The sequence below is a fragment of the Seriola lalandi genome, unplaced genomic scaffold (assembly GCF_002814215.2).
Source record: "Seriola lalandi dorsalis isolate HSWRI2012SDOR001 ecotype SW California unplaced genomic scaffold, Sedor1 jcf7180002054973, whole genome shotgun sequence".
NCBI lineage: Eukaryota > Metazoa > Chordata > Actinopteri > Carangiformes > Carangidae > Seriola > Seriola lalandi.
Window position 1 is genome coordinate 1,013,676 of NW_019525523.1, and position 22,294 is coordinate 1,035,969.

At 39.9% G+C, this 22,294-nt stretch overlaps 4 protein-coding genes across 5 annotated transcripts in view; 2 read left to right on the top strand and 2 right to left on the bottom strand.

The window, feature by feature from the left end:
- Positions 1 to 92: 92 nt before the first annotated feature.
- Positions 93 to 5,371, bottom strand: prpf19 (pre-mRNA processing factor 19). Its single transcript, XM_023396224.2, has 16 exons — positions 5,193 to 5,371; positions 4,839 to 4,988; positions 4,102 to 4,178; positions 3,511 to 3,652; positions 3,288 to 3,361; positions 3,117 to 3,182; positions 2,969 to 3,010; positions 2,782 to 2,856; positions 2,597 to 2,672; positions 2,385 to 2,494; positions 2,075 to 2,230; positions 1,879 to 1,948; positions 1,620 to 1,793; positions 1,264 to 1,346; positions 678 to 783; positions 93 to 476 (listed from the first exon to the last, which is right to left on the bottom strand). The coding sequence occupies exons 1-16, from the start codon at positions 5,209 to 5,211 to the stop codon at positions 379 to 381; spliced, it is 1,518 nt and encodes a 505-aa protein (XP_023251992.1). The 5' UTR covers positions 5,212 to 5,371; the 3' UTR covers positions 93 to 378.
- A 456-nt stretch (positions 5,372 to 5,827) lies between these two features.
- LOC111646664 (uncharacterized) lies at positions 5,828 to 11,834 on the bottom strand. Of its 2 annotated transcripts, XM_023396216.2 has the most exons (9): positions 10,350 to 11,831; positions 9,713 to 9,843; positions 9,502 to 9,637; positions 8,679 to 8,963; positions 8,197 to 8,511; positions 7,935 to 8,116; positions 7,108 to 7,209; positions 6,893 to 6,991; positions 5,828 to 6,803 (listed from the first exon to the last, which is right to left on the bottom strand). In XM_023396216.2, exons 1-9 carry the CDS (start codon positions 10,432 to 10,434, stop codon positions 6,585 to 6,587), a joined length of 1,554 nt encoding a protein of 517 aa, XP_023251984.1. In that variant the 5' UTR covers positions 10,435 to 11,831; the 3' UTR covers positions 5,828 to 6,584. The 2 variants fall into 2 exon arrangements, with proteins under 2 accessions (XP_023251984.1, XP_023251983.1); XM_023396215.2 differs by having other exon boundaries at positions 5,828 to 6,991; positions 10,350 to 11,834.
- A 697-nt stretch (positions 11,835 to 12,531) lies between these two features.
- Positions 12,532 to 16,986, top strand: LOC111646677 (uncharacterized). The gene is made up of 10 exons (XM_023396234.2): positions 12,532 to 12,703; positions 12,828 to 12,923; positions 13,032 to 13,074; positions 13,954 to 14,105; positions 14,237 to 14,369; positions 14,526 to 14,798; positions 14,893 to 15,207; positions 15,295 to 15,455; positions 15,544 to 15,660; positions 16,101 to 16,986. Exons 3-10 carry the CDS (start codon positions 13,035 to 13,037, stop codon positions 16,278 to 16,280), a joined length of 1,371 nt encoding a protein of 456 aa, XP_023252002.1. The 5' UTR covers positions 12,532 to 12,703; positions 12,828 to 12,923; positions 13,032 to 13,034; the 3' UTR covers positions 16,281 to 16,986.
- A 570-nt stretch (positions 16,987 to 17,556) lies between these two features.
- Positions 17,557 to 22,294, top strand: part of LOC111646536 (uncharacterized) — a 7,219-nt gene continuing 2,481 nt past the window's right edge. The window contains exons 1-6 of the mRNA XM_023396052.2: positions 17,557 to 17,888; positions 19,172 to 19,438; positions 21,017 to 21,313; positions 21,645 to 21,814; positions 21,921 to 22,019; positions 22,140 to 22,184. Coding sequence (XP_023251820.1) covers positions 17,846 to 17,888; positions 19,172 to 19,438; positions 21,017 to 21,313; positions 21,645 to 21,814; positions 21,921 to 22,019; positions 22,140 to 22,184 — 921 coding nt within the window. The 5' untranslated portion in view covers positions 17,557 to 17,845. The remainder of the gene's footprint in view (positions 17,889 to 19,171; positions 19,439 to 21,016; positions 21,314 to 21,644; positions 21,815 to 21,920; positions 22,020 to 22,139; positions 22,185 to 22,294) is intronic.

Consider the following 22,294-nt stretch of genomic DNA (forward strand, 5'->3'; position numbering starts at 1 on the left):
CCCCCCCCCCCCCCACACACACACACACACACACAAAAAGAAAATACTACAGTAAAATCATAATTGCTGGCACATCAGACAGGAACATTACACTGGCTTCTGCATCTCATTTAATATCATTTATATTTCAATGCCAATAAACATGTTGTTATCCTAGCCATGCTGCTGTGGTTTCAATTAGCAGATAATTTCATGGGATTTCTTTCCTGGATGTGACGACTAACACACTAAAGAAGCAAAGTTAGCACTGATTTTTTTCTTGTTTTTCTAAAAATTACAGGTCTATGCTAAGTCTGTGCCCAGGGTAGTGAATGCTCAGACAGAGACCTCTATCCTCCTCTCACTTTTGTCCTCCTCCCATTCTGCATGTATGTTTCTTTACAAACTGTAAAATTTGAGACTTCTGTCCATTCCTGCTGAGGTCAGGAACTGAGCGTTCTCTCCAAAGGCCACTCCAGTCACCAATCCTGTATGGTCTATAGTAAGAAAGAAAAGGGCAAGGTGAAAAATCTGCTACTTCCTCACAGCAAATACAAAATGACATGCATACTGGATACATAGTGGGGTCCAAAAGTCTGAGGCCACTTTCCCATTCACCTGAAGGGTCCAAAAGTCCAGAAAGTGGTCACAGACTTTTGAACCCGATTTGAAGAGATATTGGCATTTTTGTCCCTCACCTGTGAAGTTGAGGACCTCAGACCACTGCTTGCAGATGTAGACACGGATGTCAGACCCTCCTACAGCCAGATAGGTACCACTCTGATCAAACACAAGGGACTTCACCTGAAACAGAAAAATAAATGAGATTCAGAAACACATAGGTATGAGAGTCTGTGACTTAACGTGTGCTTGCCAGGCTCATATTTCCCCATCAACTTTCTGTTGGTATCTCTTATCAGACTCTTACTTTAGGCCATCTTAGTAATTATATCACATTAAATATGTTTTTTAATTTTCTTGCTAAGGGTTAGAAGAGCAAAGATCAACGCAACTTTCATGTCTGTATGGTAAAAAGGAAGCTAGAATCAGAAGGTGATTAGCTTCGCTTAGTATTAAGACACAAAGCAGTGGAAACTGGCTAACATGGTTGTCTCCAAAGTTATAACAATCCCCCTAATACCTCTACATTAAATTAATTAACAGATTTTGTGTTGAGACACAAATGTAAAGGGTAAAGATTTTTGGGGAGTTCAATGCCGCAGCTATTTCTCTGAGTGCAAACGACAAATTTCTTTAATAGTAGGAATACCCGCCCTTTCTTACCTCATAGTTGTTGTCCAGAGTTATGGTCTTGAAGTTCTTCAGCTTCCTCAGATCCCACAGTTTCAGAGAGCTATCCTGGGCACCTGGAGAACAGTGTCAGAAAAGGATGTCAGTCTCAATAAAGCTAATGCAAGTACATATACAACTCCAGGTCACTTCAGTGCCAAAACAAGGCCTGAAGATGCTATGGTTAGCAATAGATCTGTGGGTCCTACAAACTATGTGTTTTGCAAATTTCCTACTTTTTCTGTTCTTTGGTTTCTCAGTAGGATTTTAAGTGTGATTTCAGTGTACTCCTAAATCTTCCTGCAACTTTACATAAAAATGGTTGTAAAAGTGCTGTTAGTAGTTGTCACCTGTGGCCAGATAGTATCCATTCTCAGAGAAAGCAATGGAGGTGACAGGGCCAGAGTGGCCAGGGAAGTTAGCCACATTGGTGCGCTCCTTCAGATCCCAAATCTTGATTTGGGAGTCAGCCGTGCCAGTGCCAAAAATCAGACCATCAGGGTGGAACTGAGCGCAGGTGAGAGCTGTAGAGGGTACACAGAAACGTTACTACCTGGAGGATAGCTCATTCATACTGTCAAACACACTTGTTACTATAGAGTCACTTACCACATCCAGCACTTTCATCAGTTACTTTGGTGAGGACTCTACCAGTCTGGATATCAGAGAAAGCCCAGTACTGCGGGATAAAAATAACAGTGAAGTTAGTGTGATGGCAAATCTTTAACAGGATATGCCTGTATCATTACTTCTGTCATTAATTGATATATAGGGTCTGTGGGTATTTTCTTCAAGCTGCAAACACCTGATCCTCAGAGGAGCTGAGAAGGTAGTCCCCAGTAGCATGTAGGGAGAGTCCAGTGACACCTGCTTCATGGGCACGGACCACCTGCACACAGTTGCCTCCAGTGACAGACCACACACGGATAGTGGTGTCTGGAGATGCAGAGAAGACCACAGACTAGAGGGGAAAAGACAGCAAAGGAGGAAGGGAATAAAATGACAACAGTTAAGAATAAAAGATCATGCCTCCAAAATCTTTTTTTTTTTATTCAGTCATCTGAATATACAGTACTTTGACTCGTTCACATCATTAAACTAAAAAAGGAAGTTACCTGAGATGGATGGTAAATGACAGAGGTGACCTTCTTTGTGTGACCCTTAAGTGTCGCCACAATCTGCTCCTCGTTCTTATCAAATACCACCACATTTTTATCAGCCCCACCTAGAAGAACACAGGTGGGGTAAATAAACTGACAGATGTTTCAAATGAGGTCTAGCATGCCGATGAATCACAAAAACATTAAAATCGAAATATTTAGTGTACCGGTAAGCACTTTGTTGGTGTCTGAGGGACACAGATCCAGAGCCAGTATACCAGGAACACTGGCACTATGAAGACCCTAAAGGCAACAAAAGAAAGCATGTTGACAGTATGTTAATTGAATCACTTGAACAAACTGTTGCAGCCTCCTGATCGAAAAGGGGAACCAGACAGAAATATATACTTACAGCATGGGAGGCCACTTGACGGTATTTGCTGAGATCCTCAGCTCTAACCAGCTCCTCTGGCACAGTCTTTCCTCTCTGGAGAAGTACAGTGAGGTTGTTACAAGGAGTATGAAAGCATATTACATAGTACCACAATAGTTACACAGCACTGAAATATTTGGCAAATTGTGGCTAAACAAAAGTATACCTTCTTTCTCTCTGTGGTGAGGATAGTAGCTTTGTCTTGGAGCTGCAGGCAGGAAAAAAGGCATGTTGAAACTCATCTTAGAGCCACTGGGGAAATGGAAAGCTTACGGCAAAATAATGATTTATGTAGGTAGAATAAAAAGTCTTACCTTCTGGATGATCTCTGGGGTCATTCCCACCTGTTCACTAATCTCCATAGGCTCTCCACCAGCACCCTGCGAGGGCAGAAATAAACACAGATGGGAGCAGGCACAGTAAAAGATGTGATGAGCATTTCTGATCAGTATCTTATCAATTGAAATCAAAAGTCAATCACTCACTGCTGCAGCTGGTTGAGAGGCGGGAACTGCCTGAGGGGCAACCAATCCAGCTTGGGGTTTGAGTGTGGCAAGAGCTATAAGAAGGAAATACAGCCATAAGAAAAAACATGATGGTGTGGAGCAGATTCTGGAGAGAGCTGGTGATCATCTAAAAGCCATTCTATGTGCTTTACAACTGCAATTATGCCCTAAAGTAAGGACACACAAACTGCTGTTAACCCACCTTCTCTGGCAGCAGTGACCTCTTTGGTGAGTCGAGCGATGACTCTGCAGGCTGCATCGTGTTGGTAGAGAGCATGAGATAGTTCTTGACGAGTGGTCTGCAGTTGCTGCCGCAAGGTGAAGCTGTGGAGCATAACGGCATCCTACAACAGAAAAGTCAGGATGAGGGAACTCTTCTCCTTTTCTAAAATCCATATTTTAAAAAGGAAAAATGACAATCTGTTTTTGCAATTATCAACTTGACTCATACTTCCTGGAGTGGATTTCAACAACAACCAGAGAGCAACATCTTTTAATTCTTTTGGTGAATTGTATGTCAGGTAGGAAAAGAGCAATGGCACAATGTAATTAGAGCAACCAAATTGTTTCAGTCAAGACAGAATATGCATTGTATTCTACTAAAGCTACTGTTATTTGAAAGACTGGAAGAATCCACCTAAGGTTTATTGCCATTAAGAATACTGGTAAAAAGAAAATGGTCTAGAAAGAAAATGTCAGCTGTTCATTTAAAACAGTAATTCTGAGTCACATTTAAAATATGAAGGTGTTTTGTTGTTCTCCTTTGCGACTCCTTAAGGTTAACAACACTTACCCATTCATCTTGAAGGGACTTGAGAATGGCAGGAATGCTTGTTGCTGATGGTGCCTTTGGTCTAATAGGATGGGACACTAAAGAGAAGAGAAAATTTGCTCATGTTCAGAATAAGCAGCCTCTCATTCTTAATAATCATGTCACAGCAGTCTTGATTTTTAATGTTGATTTTTGATTGTTTCAGGGACACTAGCAGTAGCAAGTCAAACAATGCACACTAGTGGCAAGAGCAAGGACAATATCTGATATTTGCCCTAACATACCTTTAAACCGTTGAAATAAGTGATCAACTGAGCAATTAATCAATTGGCCGATCCTCAGTTTAATACAAAATGAAAATATTTGTTAAAGCACTAAACATCACAGTTGAAAACAGATGAACACAGATGCAGTTTGTTAAAGCCTTCTCATAAGGGCGAGTTAATTGAATATAACTTGCTTAACTACTACAGGTTTATATTACAACATGAAATTAACAATACTTCATGAATGTCAAGCTTTCCCATAGTTTGTGTATCCTCATTGATATAAGTGGGTCAGAGAAAATATCAAACACACGTCTCAGTATAATGCAACCCCCAAACTTCAGGCTCATTAGTGAACAGTGAACATAAATATGAATCAACACCTCAGATACAACTTGACCATGATGTTTTATTACAGGGCCGCTGCATTAGTAAGGTTTCTTAATAAACTGGTGGTTTAGTATTTATTTCATTAGCTCGCTTCCAGTTCACCTTTGATATCTACGAGCTGCTCCTCAGACAGCGGCTGCCCATTCATCGGGTCCGTTCCATTCTCCGCGATGTACTTCTCGATCAGCCTGCGCTCAAACACCTGGTTGGACACCGGAGAGACGCACGGGTGCTCCGGCACCTCGTTGGAGACTGGGGGAAAGAAAAAAAGCGATTACAGCTTCAAAAACCACATGATACCAATATTAAAATTACTTGATAAGGCCGGTGAACTATCACAAGTAGAAGGCGGCACTGCGTGGCCGCTAACGTTAGCTACATTAGCTAGTAGCATTAGCGCGGTGCCTAGCTAACCTGCACTGCCTCCGTCATTTCAATTAAATCAACTTCACTTACTTGCACAAACCAAAGACATAGTCCCGACGCAGTCCGAAGGATTTCGTCTAAATAATGATTAACACTCGCCCAGTTCTCCAATATGTATTAGCACTAATGCACACTTTCCTTATGTTTTGCTCAAATTGGAAGTAGCACGCTGTCCTTTCATTGCCGCTACAACCGGGTTTCTTCTTCTTCTGCGACTTCCTCCAGTGTCTAAGCTTCAGAAGTGCGCCGCTGTCCCCTACCGACGGAACAACAACACTGCTCTGATCGATGCACTAAAGATTTGAGCTGAAATGTGTCAACAGACTGAAAATTTAATGACAAAAAAATTGACAATTGTTTTTTAATCGTTTAAGCCACTTATCAAGCAAAAATACATATATTTTTCCTCTGTTTACAGCTTCTCAAATATGAGTATAAGCAGCTTTCTACAGTTAAAATAAGTTGGATATCTATGGTTGATGGTCTGTCATGTGGACAAACAAGCAATTAATGTCACCTTGAGCTTTAGCAACTTGTGATGGCCATTTGTCCCTTTGTCTTTACATTTTACATACTAAAGATTTATCAAAAATAATACACAGATTACCTGTTATTGAAAATAATTGTTAGTTACAGCCAAACAAACGGCATTGAGGAGAAAAAAATCAACGTGTGTCAAAGATAAATTTTATTGATTAAGAGATGACAGTTTGATATAGCAAAAGCAGCAGTCAAACCTCTTTTGTCATTAAAACAATGTGGTGACAGTGATATTATCCTGTGCACAAAGTTAACAAATCAATAGGCTATTGCAATATTTGGTGGAACACGTTACATTTCACATAACTACAATTACCTTGAGGGTAAATGCACTATGTTATTATAAAATCAACACACTGCAGAACAGACATTTAACATGATAATTAATTGTTGTCGCAGTGAGGAATGATTAACACGATGGATGGAGAAAACCACTTCAAATAAACCTACGTTACTGTAGGTACAGTGCTTAAAAGTTCCCTTTTGCAATCATTTGTATCACAGCTTTGTCTACATAGCCCTATTATGCACACAAACATACAGGTACAGACACTCAGCAAATACAGTGCAGGAAATATCGGTCCTGAGGGTCTGGAGGTAGGTAACAGCAGGAGATTTCAGGAGCACCATCAGCCAGTATCAAGAATTTGGTAATGTGAGACAGGAAGGCTAATGCTCCACTCATGCTTTAGTAAAATTACATGAAAAAATTGCATGCAATATTGATACCAAACCCTTAAAACTACACTAAGATGCAAAAGGCACAGGTGAAATCTTTCTTTTCCATTGGAGAATCCAAAACTGTTGCTTCTTCCACACCTCACTCATTTCTTTCCTCATTTCAGCTCCAATTCTCTTGTTTTGTTTTTGTTTTTGTTTTTTTTATAAGAAGTTCAGTTTATCCGAAGTGTAAACACTGCAGGATTCAGAAATGTCTGTGTCTAGTGGTAGTGTGGAAAAGTATTCTTGTGATTTGCTCCACCTTTCCTTATTTCCATCTTTCTTGATCTGGAATTGAACACAGTCCTCGAAGAAATGTAGGCAATCTGTAGCCCCGGGTACTGAAAAGGAAATATTTTTCTCTTCCTCATTAGATGTATTCTGCAAGGAAGGAATGAAGACATATGTTTAAAAAATATTTTGGTCTGTGACATACAAATACTCACCGCTGGAGTGTAGTGGTGTATTACCTCATTGATTGAGTTACGACTAGGGGAGCTCCCAGCTGTTAATCTGTGTGTTTCCTGATTCTCAGCTCTCACAGTTCGAACCATAACTGGAGTGTAACCCTAGAAACACAGCAGTGCACATATGGCACATACACACAGACACAAAGCACAATTTAACTGTTTTAAATAAAGAGGCGAAACCTGCCAACTCATTTAATTCAGTTAATCAGCCTTACAGTATGTGTAGGACTGGTCCTTGGGGTCAATTTTCTTGGTGTGACAGGCTGCTGAGAGTGACTGTAGTAGCCTGAGGGCTCAGGGCTGGGCTGGCTGTAGTCCTGTATATACACACACACACACACACACACACACACACACACACACACACACACACACACACACACACACACGCAAAGTTTGAAATAACCTCAGAATTTTGGCAAAAACAAAGGATTTTCAGTGGACATTAAGTGTAAAACCCAGTGCCTGCATATGAGTCATGAATATATTCATGAATAACATAATACGATTTATTGCACCATATAAAGTAATTTGCTGTTATCATTTCTTTATTTAATTCCTTGGAAAGCACTTTGCTGTTAAGGATAGTGCTACACAAATTAAGTTTATTACTATTACTTTATCACTGTGGTTAGCTGTTCAACTGAGCAAATAATGGATTTATTTTTAGACCATGGCCAATTAAAAAATGTATGGTGTTCATAGATTAATATTCCTATACACACAGCTGTCTCAGCTGGTAGGGCCACTAGATGAAATAACATCAGGTTGAACAACATAGTCATTACAAATAATAAGTACCAGCACAGAAAAATGCAGTTTGGCATCTCCAGTGCAAGCAGTGGCAAAAGTACATACAGACAAAAATAGAGACATAAAATTGTAGTGAATCAAATATTAACCAATTGAGAAGTGATAGTAAGCAAGGATTTAACAGTGTATACACAAAATTACCAAAATATATGCAACAAAATGTACAGTATAAATGAATGCAGCTATGGTATGTCAGTGTACAGTAATGTGGTTCTCCTGATTCCTTCACCTGGATGTCCACTCTCGGAGGGTCGGCTGGTGGTGTGCGGTTCCCTCTGAGGCCAGCGATGATCCGCGAGAGGCTGCAGCATGGGTAGCGCTTCAAGAACAGGAAGACACCAACCAGTGACAGAAACATCCCAGAAGGGACAGTGATGGACTTGAGGAGTGCTCGCCATTTGCCCCCCTTTTCTGGAGAGATTAGAAAAGCAGAAGTGGAGCAGATATTGGGAGGAACCTACTGTGGAGAAGCAAAGCATCTAGATACTCACCGATCACTTGCAAGACGGTGGAGGACACCAGGTTGCCATCTTCATCTCTGATTTCATACACCCCATCATGCCTTGAGGTTAGCCTCGCTATGACAACCTGATTGATGCTACCATTCCTGCCCAGGGAGATAAGGCCCCTGTAGCGCATGTCGTGGTCTGTTATGTGGCCCTCGCGGATCAGCTGCACAGGGCCCCGTGGGGAGGATTCATCAGGGTTTCGGGTGGGGGTAAAAATGAGGTGGGCATGAGGGACAGGAAGAAAGAGGGGCAGATTTAGAGACTCCTTGGTGAAGCGGGTGACACTGAAGGAGTGCCCTGCTTCCATATGCAGGATCATGAACACAGAGAGGAGTAGGGAATGAAGGAAACATGAAGGTATGAGAGGGTGTCAAACAGAAAGGGAAAGATAAAATATAACCATTACCATTGATCCTAAAGATAAAGAAATGTATTAGTCAGCTTTTTAAAGTGCTCATCCTCACCGTGGACAGTGAGGGTGCTGCGGGACAGCACCTTCCCCTGTGTGTCTCTCACAGTGTAGTCGCCTTGGTCCACTTGCGTCACTCTCTCGGCCACCCATACCTTCCCGCTCCGCAGCAGCCGTCCCCGCCCCGCATCACTGTTTTCAGGGTCCGTCCGGTTCCAAAGCACAATGGGCATGACCTCAGGTGGAGCACCCCAGGGAGAAAACTCCAGCAGGGAGCCATTTTCAGGGATGTTGTGCTCAAAGTTCTCCCCATAGTTTCTGTAGTAGGACTTAATGCATTCTGAAACAGGTTGAAGAAGTAAGAGATTAGAGAGGAGATTTGCAGTACTATTACTACTTTATTTGAGTATTCAACATTACTTTGTACTTCTACATTTGACAGATTAAATATTGCACTGTTAATTATAGTTGCCAGTTACTTTTGGATTAGGCCCAGAGTTGCAAAATTGTCCATCTGGTTCATTTTGTAAACTCAAGCGTGAGAACCACTGGACTCCATGGTCTAACTGTATATAAAGAAGCTAAAACAAGCTCCACTTCTCAGCTACAACAATGAAATGATTACACTTTCATGCATCAGCATTAACAGACCAATAATGAAGCAGAATGAGCACTTTTACCTTTCATGCTTGAAATACAATAATAATACGTCCAAACTTTTACTTGAGTTGGATTTTGTACAAGGGGCTTTTACTTGTGATGGAGTATTTTCCATGAATGCATTGGTACTACATTATAAATTCAATTTAAAGATGATTTGGCTCTGGATCATAATGAAAACCAGGGACAGACTTACAAAAGAGTGGTAACTATCATACCTGAAACCATCAGACGAACAGTCTCGTAGGTGAATCCAGAGAACAGTTTGATGGCATAAAGTCCCTGATCACTATGAGTTACTTCTTTCAGGACTAACATCTTATCTCTTGTCCACTCGAACCGTGGGTCCTTTACCTGCAGTTGTAAATAGGTTTAGACAATCTATACACACAATAACAAAACACAAAGCACAGGCACACTTCCACTCACCGTGGTTTTTTCCAGCAAGACGCGCTTTGGTCCCTCAGGGTTTGGTGTAAAAGTCACTGTTCTGGATGTCGAGTACACTGGCAGACGAAATTCTTTTCCAGCACACACCGTCTGAACTTCTTCTCTTTCAGCTGTCAAAGTGGAAAATAAAATCAGCAACCTCTTGTGGGAATATATTTCATAAGCAAAGGATATGTGATGAAATGTGGCCAGCCCAGGATATGTCACAGCTAACTCCTTGTGTTTGAGACTAAACCATGCATTTTCTGTTTAGATAACACTCACACCATTTAATAGCAGACACACAACTAGTTTGTAGTAATTTACATTTATAGTTGCACATGACTTAATCAGTCAGCTTCTTAGAAAGCGAGAAACCTGTATTTATTAAGTCTGTATGTTTAAAACAAAACTGTATACTGCATGTATGGTATCAAAAATAGAGAAACCAATAACTATTAGTTGATCATTTATTAACATTAATATCTACATTATATACCTCACAAAAGGATAAACACCAAACGGATTTTAAGAGTTGTTTTCCTGAGGAGTGGATTATAACGATTATTGAAGCCATTAATTAATAGGCTAGGTGTCTTTATAAAAAGTGGTACTGAAATTATGTTCAAGAACTTACCCACAGCAAGAGAAAGGGCAAAAAGGGTTGTGAGTACGACACAGAAGGACATTTTCTCCTGTAAAGATGGACCCGATTGTTTCATGTACAAACACAGTGGCCAGAGATGCACCCCCCTCTGAAAACAAGCAGCCAGCCGCGGGACATGCGATCCTCAATCAACAAGACACACAGGGGGGAGCCCCAAAACAACTGTGATGATGTCTCTGCAGAGCGATGCATGCTGGATACATCCAAAAAGGGCTATTGCTGTCTGGTCCAAAACGCCTTGTCCGCTCTTAGAAGTCACGTCCACTCGGGTGTCACAAATGTCTCCCAACATGGACAATATTTGCAGCGACACAGCGGGACGTTAGGCCGTACGTTATTGATAATGTACAAATGATTACGTAGCCTGTGGCGCAGCCAGCCCGAATCTCACCTGCAGGATGTGCGAAAATGAAGTTCACAGCTTGGTATTTGTGAATGTTCATGTGATCGAGGGTAAGAGGTTGACAACATCGCGCATGGGCATTGCTCCCTTTCTTAGCTATGACGGTGGGTAAATTGTATTCTCAGCACCTCATACGCAAAAATCCCATCCCATGTTACATAATTTTCTTTTTGCCTGTTCCTGAGTGTAAATACGCTATTAGCGCAAGAGAGTGCACGGTTACATAGTGGGATACTCAATGATAGATTGGGCGACAAGATTAAACCTGAATTGACTCCTCAGGAATTTGCAGAAACATGAGGGCAGATGTCACAGATCCTGTTCATGCAGAGTAATGTACTGCGGTGAAGTGTAAATTTGAGGTACTTGCACCTGACTTCAGTATGCTACTAATAATCAAATCATATAATATATATAAGTAGAACTTTTAAAAGCCAGTTTTCTGCATCATGGGTATTTTTTTTACTACTTAGTACTAAAACCTATATCATAACAAGTATTTTATTTATATAAAAACAAGTATTTCAATTTGAGTATTTTGTTATCACAGAAGACCATTACACTTGTCTGAACAAAAGATCTGAATACTTCCTCCACCTTACTAATGGCATCATAACAATTAAGAAAAGGTCTACTATAGGTTCAGCAGCATACTGAAACTATGAATGTGTAATTTCACTTATTTAACTACAGCCCAACCAACATGCAAATCTTTAATAAATAATTTTACATTTTACAACCCCCTAAATTACATTTCATTACGAATCATGAGGCCTGGCATCTTTGAAGTTAACGCAGAACAATCATTTTGATCTTGGAAATGTATCTGTGTTGCAATTTACTTGGTTTGTAAATAATAATAATAATTATAATTATAAACTTTATTTGTGTAGCAACATTCATACATAATTGCAGCTCAAAGTGCTTTACAAAAAAAAAATAAAATCAAAAACATAGGTAAATGTGGTGCCTCATCAGAGTGGAACCAAATCGATCTGAAAAAGCATGCACACAAAAAAGAAAGGAATCAAGAATCAGAAAATGAATACAAACTGTTTTGTTCTCCATTCTAAGACATTTAATCATGTTGTTTATTTAGGGGCCTCAACACAAAAGTACACCTCAGCTGGGCACCACCATCTTATAGACTTTATACATGCAAAAACAGACAAACCTTAATCCTAATCCTAACCCCAAAAATTGGAAGATGAATGCACGTGAGACATGTTGAGGGGGGCAAGAGAGGAGGCATTACTAAGCATGCAAGGTTGAAGGTGTGCTGTTGTTTGTTCTAAAGTACAAATCTTTTGGATGAACGAAGTGAACTGAATCACTTCCTGAGATGAAACGATTTCTCATTTCAGTTGAACTCTCAGTTGAGCAAATGTGTGGACAAACACTCAATTTGTTTGCAGAGATACACTTACACGGAGGCCATTCTTTTCTCCAAGCTAACGGCTAATGTAGCTGTAGTGTAGTTTTGTCACAAATGAGGTTGAGTTCAAGAAAACAAATAGACAAACAATATGCATGTGGACATATTTTTGGCACAAAAGGAACCCTACACCTGCTTGTTGCTGATTGGATGGACACTCAGTCGGCCTTGTTTAGAAGGAAAGGCTGCTATCACGTGAAAACATGAGCACTGCCGTATGTCATCAGAGATCATTTTGATGAAAGGCATATGTGATACTTGATACTCACCTGAGTAGAAGTTAATGCTTTCTGGCTGCAGTTTCTGTTTTGTGAGTTGTTGTTGTTGTTGTTGTTGTTGTTGTTGTTGTTGTTGTGTTTTCCCATTTGTAGATATGATTTGAGATTCATGGCCACCATACAAGTAGTAGGCGTAACCCCGCCCTTGGTAGAACAGTAATTAACAGAGCGCTTGAAAGAGAAAAGATTTCAAAGGACTGTGCTAGTGGTAAGTTAGTAATTAGTAATAGTGACTTATACTTTCTCGCGCAGTAAAACTCAAACTCTCTCGAGCATTAAACGCCGAGTGAACCTCACGAGCCTTTCACGTTCTTCCGTTTTGCTTTTATCAGCGAGTGTGTAGCAGGAAACATCGCCTTCGCTTAGTACAGTCCGTCCTGGAGAAGCACTAACACCAGCAAAAGTGAAAAAACCGTAATTATTTCGCAGTGAGTAGACATCTTGTCTGACAGTTGGTTTTGTTTAAAATCTCCTGCTCGATGTTGAGTTTTTTTTCTGGGGTTTTCGACTGTGATAAACATGTCTTCTCTCTGCAGGACATGTTACTGTTGTACATGACAGTTTCCAGTCTCTTCATTGGTGAGTGGAGCTCATTTGAACAATTCTACAAAAGAAATGCAACAATGCAGGCTTTACAATATTTGGCATATGGTTTATGTACAGTTTAGTCTGGGCGGCGTCTCGGCTCCACATAAGCCTGTGGGCTCTGTATAAGGTTACAATGTAAAAAAACAAAAACAAACTCCAAATACATGAAAAAAATCATCAAGAGATCTAGAAAGCAATTGAGAGATTAATCTGTTAATGTGTATTAAATTAATAAACATCATTAACATTATGTATTACAGTTACCTCAAGATTTTTTTATTTGTAGGATTTTTATTTTTCCAGAAATATTCAAACCTACAAATAGACTTAGCTGGTGTCCCTCTAATTGAGTTGAAATAGGTCATTTAAAGATGAGAGAAAAAATTCTAAGCATTAACTCAGTTTGATTTAATGAAAATCAAATTTGCAGGTACTAAGCCTCTTTTATATTTTATAGTGTTATATGTCACTCTTTTAATTTAATAAATAATAATATGATAATTAAGTTTTTTCATTTGATTTTATTTCCGTATTTATTTCTCCACATATACGACCCTTTTCTTCACTCATTCGTTCACTTATTTAGTTAGCAGGGTCATTCCATGTCAGATCAGATGAAATTGCTAAAGCACTGTCTCAAAAACACCTTATCTGGGAAGCCGTGTTTGGCCTTCAATATCTTGACAGGTATTGTTCTTAGTCTCACCAAACTTTGTAGGGTGGAAGACATGTATGCCAAAACCATTAAAAGCCTGTACTGCACACCATTTTATTTTTATAAGGCCCTATATTTGGAAGAAAAGTGCAAAATTATTATTAATATTTTCTCCTCCATCTGTCTTTTCTTCACTTGTATCTTTCTGGTTGGAGGTTCGTCCGCTGCTATTACGGAGGAACATCTGTGTTATGGTGGTAATCTTAAAATACCATTCCCGAGTATTTCCCCCCATCTTTTCAGTAGACAGCTGTACTTCACTCCCAAGGAAGGGGGGTCCAGGAAGCTATTGCTGGATAAAGAGGAGGTGAGTAGCTTCTGGTGCTGCAATTTTATTGCTGTGACTTCCATTCAAGGCAGGCTCTGGCTTCTGTTCAGATCATGAATCATGAATGGGACGGTAAATGTTTGTTGTCTTTGTTGTCTACCTACCTTCAGGCAAAGGACCCACGCCTTAAAGTTTCCTATGTGTCAGTTCGTTTGATAGATTTGACAGACAGAGATGAGGGAACTTTTTCTATCTCATTGGATGGTGATGCACTACACGATATGGTCGAACTGACAATTAAAGGTGAGAACACTACAATACCACTACAATACTGTATACAATACTCTACTATATTTAAAGGCTCTATTTCATCAGAAACCCCTTGTGGAAATAGGTATTTCTATTAGCTATGTGCATTACAAGTCCATGCTGGGTTTTTCTTTGTATGTGTTTCTTCAGATTGTGCTGAGGAGTACAACAGCCATTATGGGTCTCTTTTCTACTGGCGTATTCCTAGAAAGGCTGAATTCCTTGAGTTCACTCCCCTTCGCAGACGGGGCCAGCCACAGGTCATGTGGAATCGCACTGACCCTCAAACCAATAAGGAAGGTAGAGGAAAGGTGAATGATAATTCCTGGGAGATGCACGATCTCAGGCAAGCAGACAGCGGTTTCTACAACTTCAGGGGAAAGGACAACATGTTGCTGGACAGGAAAAAGCTTTCAGTAAAAGGTAATGTTAGGAACTTGATAGAAGCTGCATGTGAGCTTATATGTTTTTTATCTGATTAAATGTTCTGATACAATCTGCTCTTTATCAAACACAGAGTGGTATAGATACTACGATCCAATGGTGAACGAGCCCCTGATTATTGAATATCCTACGGCTATTACCTTTACCTTGGGGGAAGTGACTTTTACATATAAGGGGAACATGGAACCCAAAATTCAACTGAGGCGAGCAGGCAACCCGGACAGAGAAGAAAACTGGAACTTATGGCAAAGACATTTTATGGGGAGGCTTACTGTCTTGCATAAGGGCTTACAAATTGATCCTGTGGAAATCGCAGACTCCGGCACCTTTCACTTCAGAGACACACAAGGCAACCTGATCCAGACTGTGAATTTGGACGTAAAGCAAGGTGAGGAATACCTCTTTTTTTTTTTAGAGGATGATAGATGTGTTAAAAAATTGTTACTGATGTGTCAACATCTCTGCGCACTTACAGGAGCTGCTCCTACATTTGTGTATGTTGCCATTGTTGTTGGGATTATTTTTGCGGTGATTTTGTGCTGTTGCTGCGTGAGAAAGTGCTGTTGCAAAAAGAGCTCTTCTAAAAGGGACACGTCGGCTCCTCAGAGTGCTGCAGCATGTGCTACAAATTACCATGTAAGTACTTCTTCAAATGTGCATTTAGACCAACTGTTTGAAATATGTGTTGCTATTTTTTATTTCACTATCCTTATTCCAATTACAGGATAGAAGTCAACCAGCAGGCCCAAGTACCTCTGCTGCATCTTCTTCAGCTTTCTCCTATCAACCAGTGAATCACCATGTGTCTACACACCCTACGACTACCTTCCTTGGGCCATCAGTAGGTGTTATATAGAGGTCTTCAAAGTTTGAGATGCACCTCCACAGGGTTAGGGGGGTGGGGGTGTTTTTAATTTATACATTTAACCAACATTCACTTGTTGGAGGTAACAATAAAATAGATGCTGTTGAAAATAAAAAACAGGAATGAAAAAAAACAGAATTGTCAAAGTGATATTGGAAAAAATGTTTCCATTCCCGTTAAATTTGTATTTTTTTTGACCTTTTTACCTTTCTTACCTTTACCTCAGCCCCAGGTACACATACTGGGAATTCCCTCTAAAAGCATGACATAAATCCAGTTATCTTTATAGAGAAAAATAGAGTCATTCTAAGATTTTATGTCCTTTAAAGTCAGACTCATTTCACTCATTGAACTTGTGGAATATTTTTCATTAACAAATGCATTTACCTTTATTTTTTGTTAACTGCTTTCTCCAGGCTGCAGTCAAAGGAGGTCAGGGAACTGCTCCAGCTCCCTCAGTCGACGCTGATTGTCTCTCCTCGGACCCTGCGCCGAAGTTTTACCTGAAAGGACTGAACCTTTCCACTGCTTCCCCCCTCGGCACAGGCTCAACCTTCTGTGACGTTTATACCTCGAATAAACTCAACTTTCTGTAAGGAGCGCTGAAAATTCAAGTAATGCAGGGTTGAATTCACACATGGAACACAGCCATTTCGCTCCTTGATTTGATTGTGTCAAATACGCACAGTAACACAGACTAGACTCTTGAATCCTCAAGATTCATTGTTAGGTCTTGGTTGAGAGCAAAGCAGTGGGCGCCAGGAGTAATACCAAGACAGAAATCTTTTTAGGTCAATTCCTTCCAATGATAAATTTTGTTTTAGGCTTTTCTTTTCCTTTTTTCCCTATTTTTCTTGGATACTAGAGAAAAATGCTTACTTAACAGCTGTGGTCCAAGAGTGAACTATAGGTTATCTGTATAATGTGGAATAAATGTGTTTGCCATAAAGATAGGTTAGATTTATAATATATACATATTAATGTGTTGTTGAGATTCTAAAAATGAGTTTGTGTAGCAGATTTTAGAGACTGGAGACTTAAACTGACTCAAACACCACACTTAGCAATTTATGCCACTATTACCAGCTTCACTTACTGTTAAATACTGTTTGTATATGAATTTTATATGGTTGTTTCACACAATTATCATGTGCCATCAGCTGCACAACGTGTCTGTGTGGCTTTTATCATTACCTTTTGTGTGATATGTTTATCACGTTTGTGGAATATATGTACGCTGGAGCTTTTCCATAAGCTCCTCTTGTGCCTTGGTCATTAAATCATGAAATATATTTAAAATTGTGACATTTGTAATGTAAAGTGTTTGTCTCCTTTACACGTAAAGACGTGCAACTATACTGCGAGTATCCTGTATTGCCTCTTGAATAGTGCCCAGAAAAATCTGCAGTAGGGCAGAACCAGCATTGGAACAATAATTTATGAGGTCTTAGTTAACGTATCCAGCATGGGGCCAGCAAAATAATTAAAACATTAAAACAAAACTACTGGTTTAGTGCATCTGATTGATATATTATTATATATAACATCATTAGATGATTAACACTGAAGCATCAATTTGTAAGCAGCTTGTTGATGCTATAGCTGCTGGAGACGGGGCTACATACAGTTTTATGTACAGGAACACCAGTTAAACCTCAAGGTTTGTGAGATGATTAATGGGAGAGAAAAGAGGGAAAAATAAACAAATCTGATTTCTTTTTTTTTTTTTAAATTTCATCTTTGTTTTTGGTAACATATTGGTGAAGTCAGAATATAATCAAAATTATTAGGATTCATTGTCTGTGGATCATAAATGAGTGGTGGTGGACCGACACCACCATCCTTGACGCTTTGGCGCTAGCGTGGTTAAACAAATACAACATTTTGACTTGATAGAGAATTCAACTTCAGTTAATTCCGACCGTACTTAAACGCACCACGGTAACGCCCTGTTGGGCGGGCTCAGACAGCGCTCCCCACCCGGTCAAATGACGGCTATAATAACGGTACAAAGCGAATATGTGCATTGTGCATCTCCAGTTTTAATAAAGTGAACGTATTGAATTATTTTTCCTGGGAGGACTATTTCGGAAGAAAAGTCTTGAAGAACTATAAACATCGTGATCGATACTGACTCGGGGTTTGTATTTTAATCACGCAAATGAGGCTAGTGTTGCTGTTGCTGGGTGCCTCTGTCAGCATGGGTAAGTAGAAGTGTAAAAATAATGAACCCTCCTTGAAAGAGATTCAGCAGTGATATTATATCATTATATCTCTGGTGATTTACTATAAAGAGTACAATTTTGAGGTATAGATATTTGAGTATTTTAGGAAAATATTTCATTTCACTATTTATTTAACAGCTGTGGTTAGTTACTCTGATTTTATATTGAAAAAACATGATCAACTCATAAGATATAATGCATTAGCATTGCTTTAAAGGAACTGCTTACCCACTATTTTGAGTTTAGTGGCATATACAGAGATTTATGTAAGATCATGAATTATTCATTTGTCCTGCAACAAAACTAATAGGTGAGCTCCTGGAGTCCTCAAAGGTTTCTATGTTTAATCATGTTGTACTTATTATGTATTATTATGTGGCACAAGATAAAAATTTGTGCAAAAAATATATTAGACCAAATTCTTGCCTTGGGGTTCCATAATTTAACACTCAATGGGGTCGTTTTAGGTACTTTAAATAGTCAACATTTAGCTAAAAACACTTGTTATTTTTACTTAAGTAAAACATCTGCATCACCAAACATCATCTTCATTTGTCAGGCCGTGGGACAACAAGTATGAGGACATCTGGTCACCCTGTCTCCTCTACTCCCCTACAGCACTAACAGTGTGCAGCACCAGCTAACATTAGCTTTGAAAGTTTGGAGTCTGTTTTCCGGAGATTTTGTGCATTATGTCATCCCACTCCTATCATCTGTTTATAACTGATGTTAGTGTAGGATTATTGTTGTCCCCCCACCCACTGCCAGACCTATACAGTAACATTACAACATTACTACCAGCTGATAACGATATTACTCTTCATAAATCCTGTTTCATAAAAGCATAATGTTATAGTCTTGCATAGCCAGACCTATCTCCATACCTCGAGAGTCAAATATAGTCTATAGTCTCTATATATATATATATATAGTTTTATATATAGCATAGATTCCAGTCAGTCATATTCAGTCCTGTTTGTGTCATGTCACTGTTTTGACTGCAGTTCACTTAACAGCCAGTGGTATCAGTATACCAAGGGTTTGCCCTGATATGTTACACATATAGAACCTTTAAAAGTTCTTCCAGATTTGATATTTCAATGCATTTTAGTCAAACATAAGGAAATCAAATCATGCAGAAATATGGGTATATGTTCATCATTTAGAAAAACAAGGTATAAAAAGGGCTCAAAAGATGTCAGGCAATGTTAACATGCATTCATAAGCTTTGTACTCTGTTTTTTATCGGTTGGACTCTCTAGGCATCTCAAATTACAATGAGGAATATGGGAAAATACACAGGATGAGGCTGCATAGTAAGGTTCGCTTCATCACATTCTTCCCCAAGTACAGCTCAGATGGGATGATCTTGTGGAAACGTGACGACCTTCTACCCAGTGAGGACAGAAGGCGGAAAGTGATGGGTACCTACTATGTTATAAGCAATTTAACCCAGAGAGACAGTGGCCGCTACGTAATGAGTGACAAAGATCAGAGAATACTGTCTACAACGACCCTTGAGGTGACAGGTGAGGCCCAGTTCTTAGTTAAGCTAATTTCCTTTCCTGGCACTTCTTTTTGTCAAGAAACTGTGACTGTCACACTGCTTTTTGGTCATTTGGTTTAAAACATTTAAGTGTAAATTGCCATAGGTATCAAGACAAGACCTTTTCTTTGGACTCTAAAGTATTAACAGTCAACATAGTATGAACTGTGAGACTGTCAGCTGAGGGTTTTATTTGTGTTAGTGTCAGTACTTTACTTTGAATCAACTTGTTTAAGGTTAAGACTGAACACGCTCATGTTTTATAACTGAATTAAAGTGAATACATAACAATCAATTTCCTTACTACTTCAAATAACTTACTAACTTACTCTAACCCTATATCCTTCACAAAGTACAGCAGCTGTTGTCAGCTTGGAGTCACTGAGTTTAAAAGCATCAGAAAATGTCTTTAGAGACCACTCCTGCAGCATAATCCACTTCTCTGCCGTTCATCCATATGCACGCTCACTCATTGACCGGCCTGACGAGCCAGCCTCTGCCACAGCTTTTGGTCTAAATTCATTGTAGTTCACTGATGGTCTCCCAGATGTGTCTCTCAAACAGTCATTTCTTCAGTTAAAAGACTGAAGAACAATGTGCAAACCAAGATGGAAGGAGTGTATGTAACAATATTTTGGAAAAGACCCTTCTGGTTTAATGATGTGAGCATATGAATTAAATTTATCATTATTGGAATCGTGTGCTGCAGGGATTACATATTTTTGTAGGGCAAAACTGGAAGTTAGCGTCACACTGGTTCCCTCGACAAAAAGCTGAAAGAGTAAAACGTGAAAATGTCTTATTTCAGGCATCTATCCAAAAACCCATTCAAAAAAACCATCGACCTCGGGATGAGGGAACTGGAAGTGCAAAAATGCTAAACTAATTTCTGGGTTTTAGGACTCATTCCTGCAGCACCCTTATTGAAATGAATGGCTTGACATTTTGAGAAATTTGATTATTTGCTTTCCTGCTGAGAGTTAGATAAAAATGGATACCACTCTCATATCTACACAATAAGTAAGAAGATACAGGAGACAGTTAAATTAACACAAAAACTAAAAATGGGGAAACAGGTAGCCTGTCCAGAAGTAACAAAAGTCGCCTACCAGCTGGCTCCTCTGTCGCTGCTGCCCAATCACAACGTGAAGCGAGTGTGAAATCTGATGTTTGGAAAGTTCAGAGGCTTACAGAGATGGTCGGACACAGACCGTCTTATATGATGTCGGAAAGGTGTGAGCCATCCTACACGCAGTTCAAAGACTGTTTTGTTTTGTTTTCTGGGGACTTATGTGCAAGTCTATATTTTGAATTTGTTGCCTTTAGACAAAGCAAGGTTGGTAATATCCCTGTGTTGACAGTTTTTGTGTATTTCCCAAAATGTCACCTATTCTAATTAACCTGTTCCTTTAAGCTGATCACAGCTGACATGCTGTGTGAAAGACAAAACTAGAACTTCACACCAAGAAGCAAGACTGCATAGGATGAGTGTTTGGTACTCACGATTTTGGATGGAGACGCTTTTTTAATATCCTCCTGTCTTGTGCATCTTCTCTTCCAGAAAGCACAAGGTCTTTTACACGGTATCCTGGTCGAGAACTCAGCTTCACTTTTGATCTGGAACCAAGCTCCTGCAACATTTACTATTTTCCAGACCAGAACGAAGGTCTGAGGAACCCAACAATAGTTCGTGAAGGCAGGTTGCAGGAGGATTTGGGTCACTTTGGTTGTGGAGGGTTTGAGCTGTTAAAGCCATGTGGGATTTTAAAAGAGTTTCTCCAAATGTCATGCAGCGGACGCTTTGAGGTCAGAGATCAGGATGATGACAAGGCCTTTGTGGTGTACCTGTATATGGAGTGTGAGTAACTTTGCGATTTAGAAGTGTCCGTTATTGAATTGGCACCTTGTCATAAAAAGTATTCCAGCTTTTCCAGCTCTTACACATATCTTATATATACACTATACTTATCTACAGTCTGGTAATATTTATATATTGATATAATTTCCACTCAAATTTTCTGTTTTTTCTTAATAAGCTTGTGGTTTATAATTGTAATAAATTGTGAAAAATTAGCATTAAAAGTTCCTTGGCTGACATCAGCAAATATTTGACATTCTTGCAAATCACTGAGTTAATCAATCACTTTTCTGCCAGTGGACTAATCCAATTAAGAGACTTATTGTTTCAGCTCTAGATGATGATGAGCCATCTCACCTTCTTATTGCCATTGGCGCTGTCCTCGGTATAATTTTCTGCTGTTGCTGCGTGAGGAGCTGCTGCTGTGGGAAAACCTCCTCCGAAGAGGACAGCTCCGAGACGGCTGCTGTGGCTGCTGGACCTGCTGTGCGTTACAATCAGGTGAACTCATTAAAGCCACTTTAAACATCGTGCATGTACAAGAGTGAAAGGTCCTGCTGTTGAGATCAATCGTTCCTATTGTGCGTCTGTTTAATCCAAATTGCAGAATGACCATGAGCCTGTGGCGCCGAGGCCAAACCAACTCAGTCGGCCCTCAAGGACACGCTACCCAGCTCAGTCTCCTCGAGCTTCGACTGGCCCGTTGGTAAGTGTGTGTTGCAGCTCTTAGAGAGAAGTTCTCCTCTCTTGTTGTCTCAACACTTGAGCTCTGTCTGTTCTCGTCACTCTCCACTACTTATATGTTTTGTGTCTCTTCACTCTGCAGATACACAATCCTCCTACAGTGAATGTGCCACCTGCATATTCTAAGGTATGACCTGCTAGCTATATCAGCCTGAGAATACACAAACACACAAACACACACGCACGCACGCACGCACGCACGCACGCACGCACGCACGCACGCACGCACGCACGCAC

What these genes read in the sequence shown, in the direction of transcription:
- prpf19 (XM_023396224.2), bottom strand. An exon ending in CCTCTCAACCAGCTGCAGCA is followed by an intron (nt 3,183 to 3,287) that starts GTGAGTGATTGA and finishes CTGCCCTCGCAG; the next exon opens with GGTGCTGGTGGAGAGCCTAT. An exon ending in TCAGCTCCTCTGAGGATCAG is followed by an intron (nt 1,949 to 2,074) that starts GTGTTTGCAGCT and finishes TTTATCCCGCAG; the next exon opens with TACTGGGCTTTCTCTGATAT.
- LOC111646664 (XM_023396215.2), bottom strand. Translation starts at nt 10,434, where the DNA reads ATGAAACAATCGGGTCCATCTTTACAGGAGAAAATGTCCTTCTGTGTC. An exon ending in TGTTCGTCTGATGGTTTCAG is followed by an intron (nt 8,964 to 9,501) that starts GTATGATAGTTA and finishes AACCTGTTTCAG; the next exon opens with AATGCATTAAGTCCTACTAC. An exon ending in CACCGTCTTGCAAGTGATCG is followed by an intron (nt 8,117 to 8,196) that starts GTGAGTATCTAG and finishes TAATCTCTCCAG; the next exon opens with AAAAGGGGGGCAAATGGCGA.
- LOC111646677 (XM_023396234.2), top strand. Translation starts at nt 13,035, where the DNA reads ATGTTACTGTTGTACATGACAGTTTCCAGTCTCTTCATTG. An exon ending in AGTTTCCAGTCTCTTCATTG is followed by an intron (nt 13,075 to 13,953) that starts GTGAGTGGAGCT and finishes TTCTGGTTGGAG; the next exon opens with GTTCGTCCGCTGCTATTACG. An exon ending in GAATTTGGACGTAAAGCAAG is followed by an intron (nt 15,208 to 15,294) that starts GTGAGGAATACC and finishes GCGCACTTACAG; the next exon opens with GAGCTGCTCCTACATTTGTG.